Source organism: Rhodnius prolixus, unplaced genomic scaffold (genome assembly GCF_049639745.1).
Source record: "Rhodnius prolixus isolate KJV_2025 unplaced genomic scaffold, Rpr scaffold_3, whole genome shotgun sequence".
Taxonomy (NCBI): domain Eukaryota; kingdom Metazoa; phylum Arthropoda; class Insecta; order Hemiptera; family Reduviidae; genus Rhodnius; species Rhodnius prolixus.
Genome location: NW_027411603.1, coordinates 10,695,084 through 10,712,611, shown reverse-complemented (window position 1 = coordinate 10,712,611; position 17,528 = coordinate 10,695,084). Strand labels below are relative to the sequence as shown.

The 17,528-nt window shown below is 31.2% G+C and overlaps 1 protein-coding gene and 1 long non-coding RNA gene across 5 annotated transcripts in view; one reads left to right on the top strand and one right to left on the bottom strand.

Annotated features, from left to right (window-relative positions):
• The window catches only part of LOC141453182 (uncharacterized), an 8,551-nt gene extending 2,974 nt beyond the window's left edge, over positions 1 to 5,577 (top strand). For all 3 annotated transcript variants that reach the window (XR_012457813.1, XR_012457814.1, XR_012457815.1), the window contains exons 3-4: positions 3,832 to 3,963; positions 5,313 to 5,577. This is a non-coding gene — a long non-coding RNA (uncharacterized lncRNA). The remainder of the gene's footprint in view (positions 1 to 3,831; positions 3,964 to 5,312) is intronic.
• Set8 (SET domain containing 8) overlaps positions 1 to 17,528 on the bottom strand; it is a 22,401-nt gene extending 4,873 nt beyond the window's left edge. The window contains exons 1-7 of one of the 2 annotated variants that reach the window (XM_074126015.1): positions 17,322 to 17,528; positions 16,876 to 16,946; positions 16,628 to 16,747; positions 16,318 to 16,559; positions 15,731 to 15,865; positions 13,014 to 13,215; positions 6,293 to 6,455 (exon numbers count right to left, since the gene is read on the bottom strand). In XM_074126015.1, coding sequence (XP_073982116.1) covers positions 6,293 to 6,335 — 43 coding nt within the window. In that variant the 5' untranslated portion in view covers positions 6,336 to 6,455; positions 13,014 to 13,215; positions 15,731 to 15,865; ... (2 more) ...; positions 16,876 to 16,946; positions 17,322 to 17,528. Of the gene's footprint in view, positions 1 to 3,268; positions 3,288 to 6,292; positions 6,456 to 13,013; positions 13,216 to 15,730; positions 15,866 to 16,317; positions 16,560 to 16,627; positions 16,748 to 16,875; positions 16,947 to 17,321 lie in introns of those variants that run through there. The other variant, XM_074126016.1, reaches the window with a different exon arrangement.

Below are 17,528 nucleotides of genomic sequence, written 5' to 3'. Positions count from 1 at the left end.
CTTTCATTTCACCCTTCCCAAACATCATACTTCAGTCTGTTATTCCTTGTTCAAAAACTGTCACGTGATTTCTTAGAAATTTCAATCATCTCCACAACTGTTCCTTCATTATCAATTTTAGGTAAAGTGAAATATCAGGTTTCTAAATGAGAGTATAAATATTACGTCCTTTAGAATTATAAATTTTTAAAATGTTTTAACTCTATTGTGTCTCTTGTAAAAGAAAGTATCACAACCATGTTGATTGATCAATTTTGAATAATGTTTGCCATACGTGCTATGATATTTAAACGGCTTCCGAAATTTGAACTCCCTGCGTGTTTTTTTGGTTTTTGTGGTACGTTATAATGGTTCTCTTATGCAACTAGGAGTTCATGATTCTACCCAATTCATTCAAACAAATTCCATGACGTAATAAAAAACTAACTTCTAGATTTTGCCATACTATCATTCATGTAATTTGGTGATTTGCTGAAAAATTGGGGTCATTACAAGAGACCTCTTCCTACAAAACTAAAGTAAATGAGGCAGAATGCACCATGTGCTTTGAAGTTGCTATTATCTTATTGATCACACGTGTTACAGTGTTACTGTATCAGAGAAAAAGTACTTTGTATGGTAATTAAGATATCTCTTTGGTTGTATGTTTATTAGAAAATGACGCTATTAAAATGGTGTGCTTTAAAGGGGTCCATCTTTTTTCTTTCTTTTTTTACGATTTGTTTATAGAAAGGTAGGCCGTCCTAAGTTCTGATTCTAATCTTCTCCGTAAGTGCGTATAGAGAAAGTGTCCAACATATTTTTTAAATTATTCGTGCACTAAGTATTGCTTTTAGTATTTCATTTTCTCAATATCTTAAGATCATAAGAAGGCCGATTAAAATTAAACACTGATAAGAATGTTTTTCTTTTCTTTTTTCCAATTGAAAAATCCCCGAATGTTACTAGCTACTTCTTCAGGGATCTTTGAGTCCCTGAGGATATTCCAGGCAAACATAACTTTCAGATAAGAAAAACTTCTTTCAGAAGAACTGGAAGAATGATACTTCAACACTCGTAGACATTCACGACTCAGTTCTCAGTCCCAAGTTATTTCCTAAGTTTTATTCCTCTGTTGTTGCAACCTACGCAAACGATCTCCTCCTTTTGAGATATAACAAAGTTTCTGAGGTAATACGTAACACATAATCATCTTTAGACAAAATAACTGGCTTGCTCCACAAGCAATAAATTTATAGAAAACAGATCAATTTTTTTTTTCAACTTATTACTGAAGCATAGGGCGAGTTCTGATCCCTAGACACTGAAGCCAAAGAAGCTTATTGAACCATCTATCCCCTGATTTTCTCCTTAAGTCGCAATGAACTTTTAAAAATTAAAATCGTGGCATCCAATAGAAAAGATAAATAATTTCTTAAAATATCTTGGTGTAGGAGGACTCACCCACCACAAGACTAACATGGACTCCGCATATGTATTACAAGTAAGACAGGCCTTAAAATCCCATAGGCCAGGGGTCGGCAACCCGCGGCTCTTTTATCAAAATTTTGTGCCTCTTAAGCCTGTCCAAAATATATTGTATATTTCAATTTTATTGAAACAAATGTGATAGGTTTGAAATTGAATAGAATTATATTAAAATACAGTACGTAATATATAGGACTTCCGCCATTTTCATTCAAACACAGATTTAATTGTTACTTATTTGTTAATTTACTTTGCAATAAGTGAAAATAAGTATATAAAACATTTAAATGTTATTGAAAGTCATAAAATAATAATTTATGAATTCAAATGGTCTACAGAATTTCTAACTCTATCATCCTTGCGGCTCTTGGTAAGATTTATTAAAATTATTTAAGGAGAAATAGCTCTCTACTTGAAATAGGTTGCCGACCCTTGCAGTTCAATCCATTGTATAACCGATTACGAAAACTGAAACCGCAATGTTACTTCTCTATTCCGAATATCCGTGTGGAGCTGTACAAGTTGGAGCCGTACAACCACGTGCTACGCACTACGCATTGCCTTGAGAACAAGAGGTTACACGGAGATAAAAGCTCCGCCAATACCGTCAATAAAAGACTGCATACAGTGCAGCACACAGACGTATGAGCACCTAACTACAGAACTTGGACATTACCTTCGACTGGGACACAAAAGAGTAAAACCAAAACTTCCCCAGAACGCAAATAACAATTTAACCCTTTATGATAAAACTTAATAATTAATCTCTCAGTTTACTGTTTACTTTTAATGCAATCTCGGAAAACTGAAAATAGCTGCCAGTTTCAAGGTGTTTTTCTTCTCCCCCTTTTCATCAGACAGCCCGTTTAACCTTAAGCTTGTCTAACTTAATCTCCCCTTTGAACAACCATATAATCAATTTTTCGCAACTAATGTTCAAATGAACAATGACCTCAAAATGAATACTGAATATAACAAGTTAATTTTACTAGACGCCTAACTATCTAATTCGCTGATGGTAAATAAAATTAAAACTATATATTTTGAGTAACTTTTTTTTACTGAATAAAGCATATTTGCTATTCAAAATGAAATCATCAAGATTATGTGGCAAGCTCGGATCAGTCTCTCGAAAGAATAAACTTAATCGAGGGAAATGTTCCAAATAAATTTTATAAAACTATTTTAATATAACTACATCAAGTTAAAAAAAAAAAAAAAAAATCGCAAAATGCTTTTTCGAGCAAATCTCGAAGAACTTGAAAATCAATTCAATAAAGTGGTTGATCTATTTTGATCAAAACCTTATCGTCAAGTATCCTGAACGAAAAACCAAATTTCACCTTTCTGCAATTTTAACTTTTTTTAGTAGGGTGGACATTTAAACCATTTGAAATGTTTTTACGTTCTCAAAACGGATATTTCTCACAAAACAAAATCCGTTTGATTATAATACTTTTTTCTTAGATGACAAATAAAAATTTCGTTAGAAATTATTATTGTTTTGTAAGTTCGGTAACATTTTATAAGAATGAAGAATGCAGAAGGTAACCAGTGGAATGCGGCATGTTGTATAGTTATAACATGCACCGGAAACAAGAGGAAAGTTACGCGATACTTCCTGGGGAGGGCATCACCCTGTGCAAGAGGCTTCCACATATTAAAAATAAAGATTAAATATACATTGCTATTTTGATAATGTAATGCATTACATTGTTCATACATTGAATTTTAGAATATTATTTATAAAAACATTCTTTTTCAAGGAACTATAAAATGAAACTTAATGTAGTTACGTTACCATGTGGCTACTGTATCACTGTATATCGGCAATTTCACCTATTCCTTTGTACTTGCATTTCATCACCATTTCCTACTTGATTTCTTAATGTCTCACAAATGTTCTCCTATAGAACAAATTGATAGATAAATTTAATGGAAACCTACTTTAGCTAAACCTTGCAATAAATGTAGAGTAGGACGCGTTGTAAATCTTTGACTGTGATATCTTAAACGGCCTCCGAAATTTGAACACCCTGTGAGTTTTTTTCGTTCTTGAGGAACGTTATTATAATCCATCGAAGAGTTCATGATTCCATCCAATCCAAACAAACAAGCTCCTTGACCTGATACAAAACAAACTTTTAGACTGTGTATCACCCATCCAAGAAAGGTGACTTACTGAAAAATTTGAATCATAACAAGGAAGCTGTTTAGAAAATGGTGAAAGTATTTATCCATTTTTTTCGGAGGAAATTTTAACTTTATATTTCTGTGTTTAGTGCGACGTATCTCTCAGAGACAGGTATTTTTTTTTAAAAAAACGCCTTCAACGATATTTTTTAATATTGTGGATAATTTCAGAGAAAATTAATTGCATCAAGAAAAGGTGTTTTCTGAGGGGGAAACCCACGCGTACTGCTATTTCAATGGAATGTATGAAGACAATGAGGAGTTTGAAGACAATGTAAAAGAGAATCTAGAAACGATATCAAGGTAAGGTCATTCATACCAGGTTTTTTTATTGCAGGTTAAGACTGGATTCGCTGAGAATAGAAACTTCCAATCAAATCGCTGCAGATAAGACCTAGAGCGAGTTTTGTCTAAAAAGTAGAAGAGGGTTGCTAACAGTTAAGGAATCTTATGTTAGCCGTGTCCAAGATTGAGATATTTCAGTAAATATAGCAATGGGGTGAAAGATTTCACAACGCTGATGAATAAATATAACTAGCCATATTTCTGAATGATATTTTCATGTTATGATTTCTTATACTTTGTTAACTGAAACGGTTTTAATAAAACATAGAAGTAATTTTCCCTTTTGTGCAAACAATGTTTAGAAATAGATAATAATCCAACGGAATACAATTTGAGTGTCAATGATCAAAAGGAAATTGCTTTCCTTAAACAAACTTAAATATCCCCTTCCATTCTTACCCAAATTTTATGTATCAATACATAATTAATATTAAAAGGATGAAGGTCACAAACAAAGAAACACCTGCGAAGTCAGGTGTGACTCCCCTCTCAGTTAAAACAATGGAAGAACATTCCAGAGCGTGAGAAGGAATGGTCATTAGAATGGAAAACTATTACCATCTCACGGCCCTCATGATCTAAATAAAATGAAAACCTCAGTATATTAAGGAATTTTAATGGAAGGCGTTAAGAGAACATAATTTTCACAATATTAATTAAAGTTTTTAGTGGATGATAACAAAAGGAATTTGAAGAATTTTTTTTGGGGGGGGAAGCAAGCAGTTCACAGGCTTGTGAATGAAGTATTTGAGTGCCGGTATGTGAGCAGTTAACGGGTAAAATTTCTGTATTAATCTATACTATACAATCGCTTTTATCATTTACCTAATATCTAAAACGGTCTTGAGGCCAATTTTAGCGGTTCTTTCACAGTGTGCATTAAATATGTATTATATTTCTTAGCAGCTATGACATTTGCTGCGGACTAAATGCTAGAGTGCACAATTTAGAGAACTGCAAAATTTATCCGAAAATATAGTTTCTGGGGGGAAATTATTCATTTGTGAAGAACATTAATCAGAAACAACCTACATCTGAATTGATGATCTCTTTTTTTGAAAGAAAGCAATTTTGACTAATTTCTTCTTCTATCAATGTTCTCAGTATTGAGATAAGGGACAGTTTTGAATGCATGGTTCGGTCTCAAAAGAAGGAGATATGTACAGCGAAAAGCATATTTTTCATAGGTGGATTTAACTATTTTTTTACTTGAAACAATTTTCGTTTTTTACCTGTAAAATTAACTTATTCACCATTTTGAGCGATCATTTATGATTAAATAGACTTTATTTTTTATTTTTTCATAGTATGAAAAAAGGGACCAAACAGTACTAAAATGGAGGAATGCGTTGAGAATTATATTGAGGCATTTATGTGGAATTACTAGAAGAAAACTGCTATCAAGGACGCTCCCATCTACAAACATTCCTCGAATGCAAACATTATCTTCACATAGAGTCATCGTACCCTATAAATTTTTAACATTGTTCTCAGAAAGCTGTACATGGTATAATTAAGCAAGCATTTACTTCTGTAGCGAATTATATTCCTTAATAAATTACTATTTAGTTATTTATGAGAAATACTTTTGTCCTGGTGTGTATAGTATGCCAACTGTTAATTAATTATTTGAAAGAAATTAATATATGAATGTATAGGCACTTGTTTTCTATTAAATAGTTAATTTTATACTTTGTAATGTTATCTTGCATTAATCAGAATTTTCTCTGTATCGGAATAAAATATTTTTGATATACCTTCCATAGATCCAAGGAAATACCAAAATAATATGTATGAACTTCCATAAAATTTAGATATTAAATATTAATATGACAATTTTTTCCCCTAAATATTTTTTTCAAACAAATCTACAGAAATAAGATTGTAGACAATTTTTAACTCTTGGATCAATTGATGCTTTTTCTTTCTCGATTTGACACTTCAAGGAGGAATAAAAAGTAAAAATTCCGAACACTTAACTTGTAAGTGTCAGCCAAAATAGAGAGTTTCTCGCTAATGTAAGGAATATAGGAAAGTTTAATTTGAGAGAAAATAATATTAATTTACCATAATTATTACAAAAAGTTTTCTCTTACTTGAAGCAATGTGTAAATTACAGTTTCATCCAAGTCAAACAAATCGAGTGTTCTTTAATTAATTAAGAGACTTATTCAATTGTTAATTTGGTTTCCACTGGATAGGCTTTAAATTAGAGTATGAATGTAATTCATATGTTCACATTCTTGCAATAAATTTTTGAATAATTTAATTTTTTTCAAATACTTACGGTTCCTCCTACACATTTTTTTTTGTACTAAAATCTTGAACATTCAAGTCCACATTTGCAAAAATTTAATAAAAGACTTAGTTCTGAAATCCTCGTTAATTTGTTATGGCTCGGATTCTTTCAATTTCTGAGAGCGCCAAAGATCATCAAATAATCTCATTGACTAAAAAAAGAAATGACCAAATTAGGAACATGCAATGACTGAAATACAAATAGTAATGTACGTAAGGCTTAGGATTCAATCCAGATTTGGAACAATCATCGGAAATTATTATAAGTCAGTAAACTCGTGGTAGCAGAATTTATTGATAATAAAAAATTATTAAGAATAGTAACTTTGACGGATCCGCTATTCTGAGATGGCCCTTAAATGTTTCCTCTATAACAGCCACGGAAACCCCACGATTGAGCCTATGCTCAACGCTATTGGCTAAGTACACAGTAAAATGTTACCTTATTTAAATATCAAATAAGAAATTATTTCCCTTATTATTCATAAACATATGAATGTATAATGCAAATTATTATTTACTGGCTAATTTAATTCTTTTATGTACTCCACGATTAGCGAAAACTCAACCTTTACCTTTCAATCTTGAAATGAAAATTCCAATACAACAAAGCTAAATAAATTGTAAAACCATAATAAACCTTATTGTTGTTTGACCATGATTTAAACACAAAATCAATAAAAATAAAGGCGCAAGTTCCCCAGATTGATATTGTAGTAGTGTATAACTGGATAGCAGAACTGTAGGCAGTTATGTAACTTCCCTATTTTGTGCTGCTTCGGCGCTACACATATGTTCCTTGAATCCTTTTGATATCGCTAAGATATAATATTTCGTGGTTTAAAAATCTCTTTTCTCAATTTGCTTTTTATCACTACTTCGCTCATATAACATACTTTATTCAAATTACCAATGGAATCCCACTCATTAGTCTATTGTAAAAAAATGCAACAATCAAGAGTCAGTATTTCAGAAAACTTCCAATTTCTTAAATCAGAAGTAACAGTATAAAGAGTGAATAATGATATTTTATTTAATAATAATTAATCTAAAAGGAAGAATGAATATTGTCAATTTTAGTCCTAATTTTTTTTATTTTTTGCCAAGCTTTCGGCCTAGAGAATAGGCATCTTCAGGGCTGTAAAACATATTTTTACAGTAACGAGGTCGAAACTTAGTCCCTAGATCGAAAGCTTAGTAAAAATAAAAAAATTATAACTGAAATTAGCAATATTCTATCTTCCTTTTAGATTAATGAATCAATCACAAAAAAACTACCAAAAATGAATAATAATTCAATTTATCCTAATTAGAAACCAACTTTTAAAAAAGTATTCGTAAACTTTTTAAAGTGTGAGTATCTGGATGAAACTATATGCCATAATATAAATCTTATTATAAAAAGGCAACGTAAGATTTAATTACTGTTGATATTAATCTGAGTTGATTAAAATTCAAAACAACAACTATAAAAGTTGAAATAACCAGAACATAGTCACGTTATGTCACTCACACACAAGTATGAAGGTAAACAACACGCACCTGTCTGATCTAACTTCCTCCTACTTAAGCAGTGGACACCTGTAATTTTACCACCGGATACACTTCACTGTGATTATCTGAAGATTTCTACTTTGTACATGAAATAATTCTAAGGAATTAATGAAGGAGCCTAATTCACAGATTGACTTATTGCAGAATAAAATCTCTGGTCTAGACTAGTAAATTATAATATATAAATATTATTGTCTTTTTACTAAGGTTCACCAATTTTCGAGGAAATTGATGCCTGGAGCATTTTTTCACGCCCTGTCAGTCTTTAGAAAGAGTTTTCTCGTTTTTCACACTGTTCATCAACAGTAAGCTAAAAGAGGCCCCGGGGAAGAAAAGCAGGACTTAATCCTAGGATCTCCGTGCGGGAGCCAAAAGCGCTAACCAATCAGCTAATCCTTTCCCAGTGTGGAATTTGTAGTTCGGATTTAGATTGGTATACCGTAAAAAATCTTCAAAGAGAAAAAGGCAGAGATTGCTCGATTCTTGAAAATCCTACCAATAGGCATACGCTATATGTTTATGCTCGTTAATAAGAAGCGCGAATTAGAGTCTGCGAGAATTTGGTTTTCATCAGATTAATTACACTTGGAGAAGCATCGAAATTACTGTTATTACGCAAATACTAGAAGTGTAGCCGCTTTGTTTTGAATAATCGCAATGTTTTCTGTAGTAATACATGAAATTTAATTTTAAAATAATTTTTTTTCATTTCGTTTCGCATTTAGTTGAAATTCATTAAATATTAAAGACTGGTCGTAATTCAAAATTTTATTCAAAATAAAAAAATAACTTCAAAAAAGTCATTTAGTAATCGTCTAACTGTGCCGGTTGGTTTTGTAGGTCTGTCAGGCTGGTTGTAGAATGACCTATTTTACTTCGATCACGACTTGATTATTTTTGCTTTGGAGAAATTTTCAGTTTTGAAACCATATTTGGAAATGACTACTTAATTATAAATTTACAACATAATTACATCATTGTGAGAGCATTTTATATCTATTTAATAATATTCCTCTTAATATAATATGTATAAAAATTTGATGTGATTTCAAAAAATAGAATACTGATTTTTGTTATGTTTATTTGAATCTGCCTCCATGACTTTTATTAATTATTTTATAACGCAATTCTTTTATTTTAGAGATAGTAGGAAAGGTACAAATATCTGTCAGTATCCAACATTAAATAAAATTAAATCCAACATAACTATTTTTTTTTATTTGGTTAAGAACGCTAGGTTTTTTGGAACTGAGTAGAAATGTTTACGTTTTTCTGATATTCTATCGTTCTTAAAATGGGATAAAATCAGGGGCGCCGTTGGTGTAGAGCCCAGTTCTTAAAATGAGGGCCCTTTTTTCTTAAAATTGTGGTCTAGGTGGGCCTAATGTTAGGTTTATTACTGGACGCCTGATTTTTTTTCTTCTACTTTTTTTGAGGGAGGTAAGATTTGACAGAGTCCTGACTGACCTTCCACAATTGTACTTATAAATAAGCCTTCTAGTTTCTGTATTCAGTAATAAAATATTAAGAAAAAATAAATAGTAAAATTCCAAATTGAAAAAATTAGTTAATTTAGAATTGCAACAAGATAAAATCGTGCAATATTTCACATTCAGACTTTTTTTTAATCCTTATTTTTAAGATGAACCTCCATTTATCAACGTACATATCAAATAAAAAGGATTTCGTTCCATGCAGTATCTGATCATCTTTGTATATTGTTGGTGTACAAAAGAAGTCAGCATACGTCTCCAGTGCTTCACGTTGTGAACAATAAAGGCTGGATAGCTAATAAGAAAAAAGCAACAACTGGCGAGAAGAGGAGCCGGAGAAAAAACAGAATTGAAAGGGAGAAAATATCACGGTAGAGAAGTCTTGTATTACGCCAATATAACAGTGTCGATGCACTCAACCTTCTACTATATCAGTACTTTGTATTCTAAACAATTATTATTCTTAACCGGTCATAATAGTAATTTATCTATTTGTTGAAAACATATACCTGAAATCTCTACTAATAGCAGAGTGTAATTCTTCAAGAGAACATAATAAACGTATATTTTATGGACAGACATACGGACCGAAGAGTTAGGATACAATTGAAAGGTAGAACAGATTACTATCAATTTCTATTTAACCCAAAAGTAGATAACGAAGCGAGGTCTTGAGAACCTAACTCTATAATTTTTATTTATTAGTAAGTTTTCAATTATTCCCTCTCATTAATAAGTGTGACATGTACATTTTCTATTATTAAGTACAGTACTTAACAATATGTACTATTTATCTCTAAACTAAACTTCATCATTAATTCTATTATTTCTTTACAATTGGATGCAAGACAGGCTTAATTAACAATCCAGTCACTCTTCACTGCATTCTACATTTATTCACAAATTTAACATTTATAATGTAGGTTCTTTTAAGTTTGAAAGTTTTTTTTAAAAAAAAAAAAAGAACTGATTGAAGAGTTTCCTTTAAAAAGAAGATATTTTCCGCAGGATAAAACAGTACTAAAAGAGTGTCTTAATTGTGTTGCAAGTAAACGTATTGTTTATCTTCACTAGAAATTCAGTTTTTAGATTCAAAGAAGTTATTGTTGTGTATTAGGGATGTTCATGACTCTGTTCTCTTGGAATTTAAAAAAGCAATCTGATTTTTAGTGAAACTGAAATACATACATATATGTTACATTAAGAATTGTAAGATAAGAAAATAACTGAACTTTTTTAAGTATTATATGACGTTAAGAAATTAGTTTTAGGAGCACCTGGAAAGCGACTGGGGTGATGATGCTATCAGTAGAAAATGGAGTACAGAAATGGCTTAGACTGCTATATTCTGGACTGGACTACTGGCTGGTAAAAGGACAGTTGAAGATCCAAGGCCGGTCTAGGCCAATAAGAGACCCCCAATGTGACTACTAACAAATTTATGTGTTGATGAGCTAGAGTTGAAATCAGATTTACACAAAATATTACAGTTACCATCTCTTCATCTAAACCTCTAAAAATAAATAAATAAATAACTTTAGGAAAATTTTTTTTATCTCTAACTCTTTTTACGTTTACGTTTCAGATTAAGGTTTAGTAAACATTTAGAATAAAGATTACTGTTTAGTAAAGCAAGGATGGATAGGTTATGTACTGTTAATAATAAATATATTTGAGAGGCCAGCTGCTTATAAAGCAGATGTAGTGGGTGTCGTACAAGAGCTCTGTTGCCATGGTGACAGGTGGTATTAGTAAGCAGGTGATCTCCAGCAATACACATCTGGCACTTCCCAACTGTCCATTCATACAAGACCAGCCTTTCGTGAAGCAATACTGCAGCTGCTGCCACCACATTCCATTCTTCATGGATTGTTTTAAATACTACAAATATATTCGCTTACATTCACTAACTCAGTAAGAGGATATCTAAATGAATCATTTCAAGAATTCTAAATAAGTGCTAATAAATGATCAAAGAACTGACAAAAATCAATGGAAAAACTTCAATTTTCTAATATAAATGGTACTGCAGTTGTTAAATTTCTACTTCTACCCACTGATGCAACAAGCATTAAATAAGAACGGTCTCAAAATTAAAAACGTAAATGCGGAGGTACTTATTTTGAGGTCTCGAATCTGCAGAGAAGAGCCACTGTTTTAGCACACTTTGGGTGTGTGTGTAGGGGGGGGGTATTTATGTGTGGAAGAGATCAAATAAACTTTGTATTTTTATTAAATTACATCATATTGCATCTTTTACGGTTTCCATCAATTATCATCAAATTTTACTCCTGTAGGAAAAGTATTGCTATAGCTATAGCACCAAATTTTTTAAATTAATCACAAGTTTTGCTGCCATGTTTGAATTCTGAGTGAATGTGTTCTCTCACTCTCTAAGATATACCACTCAACACTATAAAAACACCTATTTCTCTTCCCAAACAGCCTAATTAGTACACTCACGATCTCGTGCACCAGAACAGCTAAGCTGTTAGAATAGCAGTCTGCATAGCTGAGAAAAGCGACTTCGATTTCTGGTCTTATCCTCAGATTTTATTTAATGTGTTAATAAGAGAAGTGTATAGTAATGTATGTTTGCTATCCGCCTTCTTCCACGTCATCTGATATCTAATGCTGTAAAGCCTGCCAGAAAAAAAGACATTTCTTGCTACATCCTTATACTGCAGGAAATTCCCATCTCTTGCTTCCTGGAATATGCTCACCAAACCTTCGAAATGAGTTAAAATTACTCATTTTGAAGGAAACTTCAGTAGTAGAACTAGTTCTGACACTTATTTCGCTGAGCAGTGTAAAAATTGCAGATTAAGAATAAACAAAAATGCTGTTGAATTTTTTATAGTTTACAATACCAAGGCAGTAACTTTATATTAGGACAAAATCTTGTGAATGTTTCATACCAGATTATTCCCACTGTCAAAGCCGTTACATAAGAGATACAATAAATTTCCTGATAGCTCATAACCGTAAAAGTTAAAATGTGATACAATTCTCAGAAGGGTGTGTCACAAGGTCGGCATTTATTCCCTCTTCTGATTGGTACTAATCAGAATGCAAAAAACAAGAATTGCAACCAAGTAAATAAATACATAAATACATCTCAAATTATAAAACGAGAAAGAGGTAGACGTATTGTAAGTGTAATGTGGTATTACTAAACAGTTTTTCCACCCAGTCTCTCTTTAGTAGTATTACATTTTCACAGTGTAGATCTTATTTATTATTTTCATGTGTAGTAACACATTAGACTTGGAAAAAAAAAAAACTATTCATTGAACATATGAAAATTCCATTTCATTTCGTTAGATGGTTTGTATAATATCGCATAGCTCAGCGAAATGCCTATCTACGCAGCAATGAGCTTTATGCCAACTTACTACAACTCGGTATTTACTGCAGCGATTTAGTAAATTTTACGTAAATCTAATGTGTTACGACACATGAAAATAAGAAATAAGATCTATACTAGGTACTGGCCAGTTTAAAAATATGATGAGCTTAGACTAAAGCAATGCCCGCACTGTACACCGTTTAATGTTTTCTTAATCCTATATTACTAAATGTCTGGATTAAGATAAGTTATAATGTCGACTTCTGGTTCAACCCAGTTCCCGCTCCAAAGATTAAACAGGGTTTACTACTTACTTGCCAGTTATTCCTCCATAGATTCTCTAGAAAGAACCAAAGTTTGTGGGTGCAGTGAATTTTAACGATTGTTCACATTCTTCTAGTTTTGCCTTATCAATCACTTAAGCCATGATGGAGACTTCATGAATCCTAAGATATCCCTGAGAAACCTTTGTCTCCTAGAGTTCAGCCATGCTTTATCTTGGAAACCAAATGGTACCTGAAATAAATGTGTGATTAAGTGGACTCTTTCATGATTAGAACTCTTCGGACAAAGAACTACCCTCATTTGGACAATGAGTGTCCCCCACACTATTAAAAACGAAACAGTAACAGAGGACAGTTTGAAGATGGGGAGCTGAGTTAATGTCGTAGCTAACTACACATAATCCAATTGATTGATTTATTTTTTTTAATGTAAACAGAAATTTTATATTTTCGTAAACATAGTAGGTTTAAATAACTGGACTTTCTCAATTAACTTAATTCGTTTAAATAAAAAAATAATAAATCTGACATCTAAATTAACGCAATAATAAAATCAGATCTACCGTTGGAGATTAATATTTTAATATACTGATTTCAGAGAAACTTAGTGAGCATGACATGTAAATAAAAAAATTCATTATACGGAATTCATCATCATATAATTAACCATACTAAACATAATTATCCATGATTCGACAAGAAACTTTAAACTAATGAGGAATAATTTATGAATTAATTAGCAATCAGTATAATGATTACATCAATGAAACACCTGGCTCTAACTGAAAGAACATTTAGAAGCGATTTAATCAGACAAGACCCTTTAATTAATGAGACAAGGGGATAATTTGATTATTTATTTATTATATTACTTTTTTTAAATTAAAACTAACAAATAAAGTGGCCAAGGTAAGTTTGCAGTTAAAAATGTTAAAAAGATGAAGTACTTGTATTAAGATTAGTATGGAATGTTTGTCCTAATTCTACAGGTTTCCACACTAATTGTTGTATATAACGATCTAAGGGTACATTTTTACAGTGAAAGGCTCATTGTAGGTATCGTTAACAAAATATGTTTTAACATTTAAGCATTTTTCTAATAAAGAAATAAATAGTTTATTTTTGCTTTGTATATTTCAGTTAGAAATGTAAAAAGCTTCCGTTTATTAAAACCCAATTTGTCACATACAGACGTTTTAAGGTGAATCGTCATTTCTTTCAATGCATTAATGTTAGTTAAGCTGGCTAACAAATGGAGATGGCTTGTCTCATGTTAAAATTGTCTATAAAATTGGCAGATAGCTATTAAATTTACTAATTCTTACGAAAGTTATCGTGTAAAAAAAAGGTTCATTGGTTTATTTATTTATTGCCTACAAATACTTTTATAACTTTTAGGTGTAACTTTTTCTCAGGAAAATTTGATTAAGGACACTTCTGAACGAAGGAGGTTATTCCACATATGATGAAAATCGACTGACCGAAAAAACTCTTCTCTGAACAGAATTTTTAGTTTGCAGCATTTTTTATAAAATAGTTTATTAAGATTATCATGTATAAGTAAACTATCTTTTTAGTACAAATTCTGTGTGAATTCTATGTTGAAAATCATTTGTGCTTGCATAAAAAATGTCAAAGTTTGTTTATTGATGTTTTTCATTTCATAATTTATATTAAAGAGAAGATCTTTGCAGATTTTTTTTTTTTTTTTTAATAACTCGTTGAAATGGTTAAAGTGAGAAATATACGTTGGTCTTTGTGCTCAATGTATGTACCTAAACTACTTCGTGAACATATTTCTGGCAGAACGAATTGAGCACGACAATGTGGCCATAAATGGCACTTCAATGCTTTCTACCGCTACCTAGTACTGGCCTGGCTCGTTCTAATTACCAAAACTAATATATTCCTACCTGTCAACACTGTTGGGTAAAATTCTAGAACACCCACAGAGTTCAGTTTATTATATTTTTGTAACCAATGTGAATTTGAGCATTTTCTTCCTTGTCAACCGGCAAAACTAATTGATTTAGCAACTTAAACGTACATTACTATGGAAAAAACAATACGAGCACCTTCTTGTTTAAATTGCTATTGAAAAATCTTGTACATTTTGTTTATTTTAACGGAACAAGTTCTGTTTATTATTTTGAGTCCAATGATTTCATCATCAACATGAAATATTGGTTATTGAAATTACGATATTTAATAATAAAAGTTAAACGAATCGTGGATGAAGACTTCTGATTATATTCTAATATATATGAATATAAATATATTCTAATCTGTGGCAAAATTAAATAAGTATTACGGAATAATTTTCTGAAAGAAAACTAAACAAAACAAAAAACAGAGTTTAAAAAATGTACTCGAGGATTTTAATTTTTTTTGGAGAGAGACTTTATTTACCGAATAAAATATGATTAATATTATCCAATAAAGAGAAGGTTAGCTCAGTGGATACTTACAATTCTCTCACGCGGAGAACCCGATTTTGAATCTAAGTGCCGGCCCTATTGCTAGAAACTTCTTACCGCTCATTGTCCGGAGATATAAAATGCAGTTACTTTTGATGCAATTACTTTTTATTACACATGACTTCTATATACTATTTTCCCAAGTTTTTAATGAACTTTTTTCCTTCTTTTTCACTTGAAATTGAGGTTACGCCATTCCTTCTTGTTATAATAATTCTTCGGTACACTAATAAACCTTTAGATTGAACTGAATGAACTCTGCTTTCTTACCTTTTTCCTTGTAAAGGCGTGTCAAAAGTTTAGATCTTTGGCTCCCTGAGTCTTTCTCAGTGCACTTCTGGTCTCCGAAAAGTGTTCTCCCGTTACAGCTAACACTTTTATCACACGCTAAGGTATAAGATTTTCCTAGAAAAAAGCAATTGAATGTTATTAAGTATTTTTTATTAATATAAAAGTAACATCTCATATCAAGTTAGTCTGCAACGTTTCTGAAGTAAATATGAACTATCAAAATCAATTTTAAGCAAATATTACCAATTTCAAGGTTTTTCACACTTCAAGAATACGACTACTCTATATGTAATATATAGTATCACTCGAAAAAGATATCACAGAATATTTAAATATCTAATAGGAGTAAAACTGCTTTAGGTCACGGAAAGCACTCATCTATACGACATTTACTCTTTCTAATGCGATTGTCCTCCAAAGAGGACGCATTTATTCAATTTTCACTTAGCATTCCTCAAAGATTGCTGATTTTTTATAATGTACAAAATTAGTTCGAAATCTATTCGTACATAAAAATATTACACGCTCTTATTTCAAAGAACCATAATTCAGAGAATTGACATTACCTAGGGCGTTACGCAAGGCGAGATATCACGTCCGACGCATTTTAATATCTATTCATGTGATAACTTCGAGCATTTAAGAATGCAGGGACAAAGAGAATTAAAAAACTCCACCTCAAATGCTTTTCCTTAATCTTCTTAAAATATTCCAAAAATAAGAACCAGTGAGAAATCAAGTAAGTGATGTAAAATCAATCTTCAAAAGTTGCTTACCAAAAATCTTCCCAAATTATGTCTGTAATAATCTGTAACAATAAAATCATCATTTTTGCACTAAAACTAAGAGCATGTCAACTGTTTCTTGAGTACTTACCTGATGCAAAACTAAGTCAACCTCTTTTATAGATTAAAAATTATTTATTAAATTATTCAACTCCTTAGTTATTACTCCTTTTATTCTAAATTGAGGGGACTCAAATTTCACGCGACCCTTCTGAAATGTTTTTAAATTTTCAAGGCTATTACCGATTTAGTTGTTACTTAAAAAGTTAGACAAATTCACATTATCTCAAAAAATTATAAAAGAACTGTCATAAATAGTAGATGAAATTTTTGCCTTACCTGAGCTAACGTATCTGTTATTTTGGCTTCTTTACAGTGAAGATTGTCCTAGTTTTAATTAGGCTAACGATCTACACAACCATATTCAAATTATTGGCTTAAATAAATAAGTTTTTTAAAAAGGAAATTAAGCAAAATTGGCTTGGATGAAAAATATCTTAAATCAATTTCTTTATCAGGAATTTATATTAAATTTTCATTGTAATCAGAGCAATCTCCATTATAAATAAATGTAACCTATCCTTAATAATTAAATTATAATGATAAAAAAATAAAGGAAAATTAAAGTAGGAAAGTAAAAAAGCGGACAGAAATTATCATACATACAAAAAAAAAATTCAACAAAGGTGATGTAGAAAAATTAATTATTTTTCACTGTTATATATGTATTAAAAATCTGAAAATACATTCTGGTTGGTTTTAAATTACAAAAATGGATAGATAACCTTCACTGACAGTAGCTATTAAAACGCACATGGAAGTTTCCCGTATTGATTCAGCTATTTCTGCAAACAATCAGCTTTATTATTTTAATTATTCGGTAATTATTCTAAAACCTATGTCTCTTGGCAGCGTTGGGTCCTACATCAGACAACTTTAGGAATTGTAAACTTTTTTTAAAAAATTGTTCTATAATCCAATGGCCCTTAGCG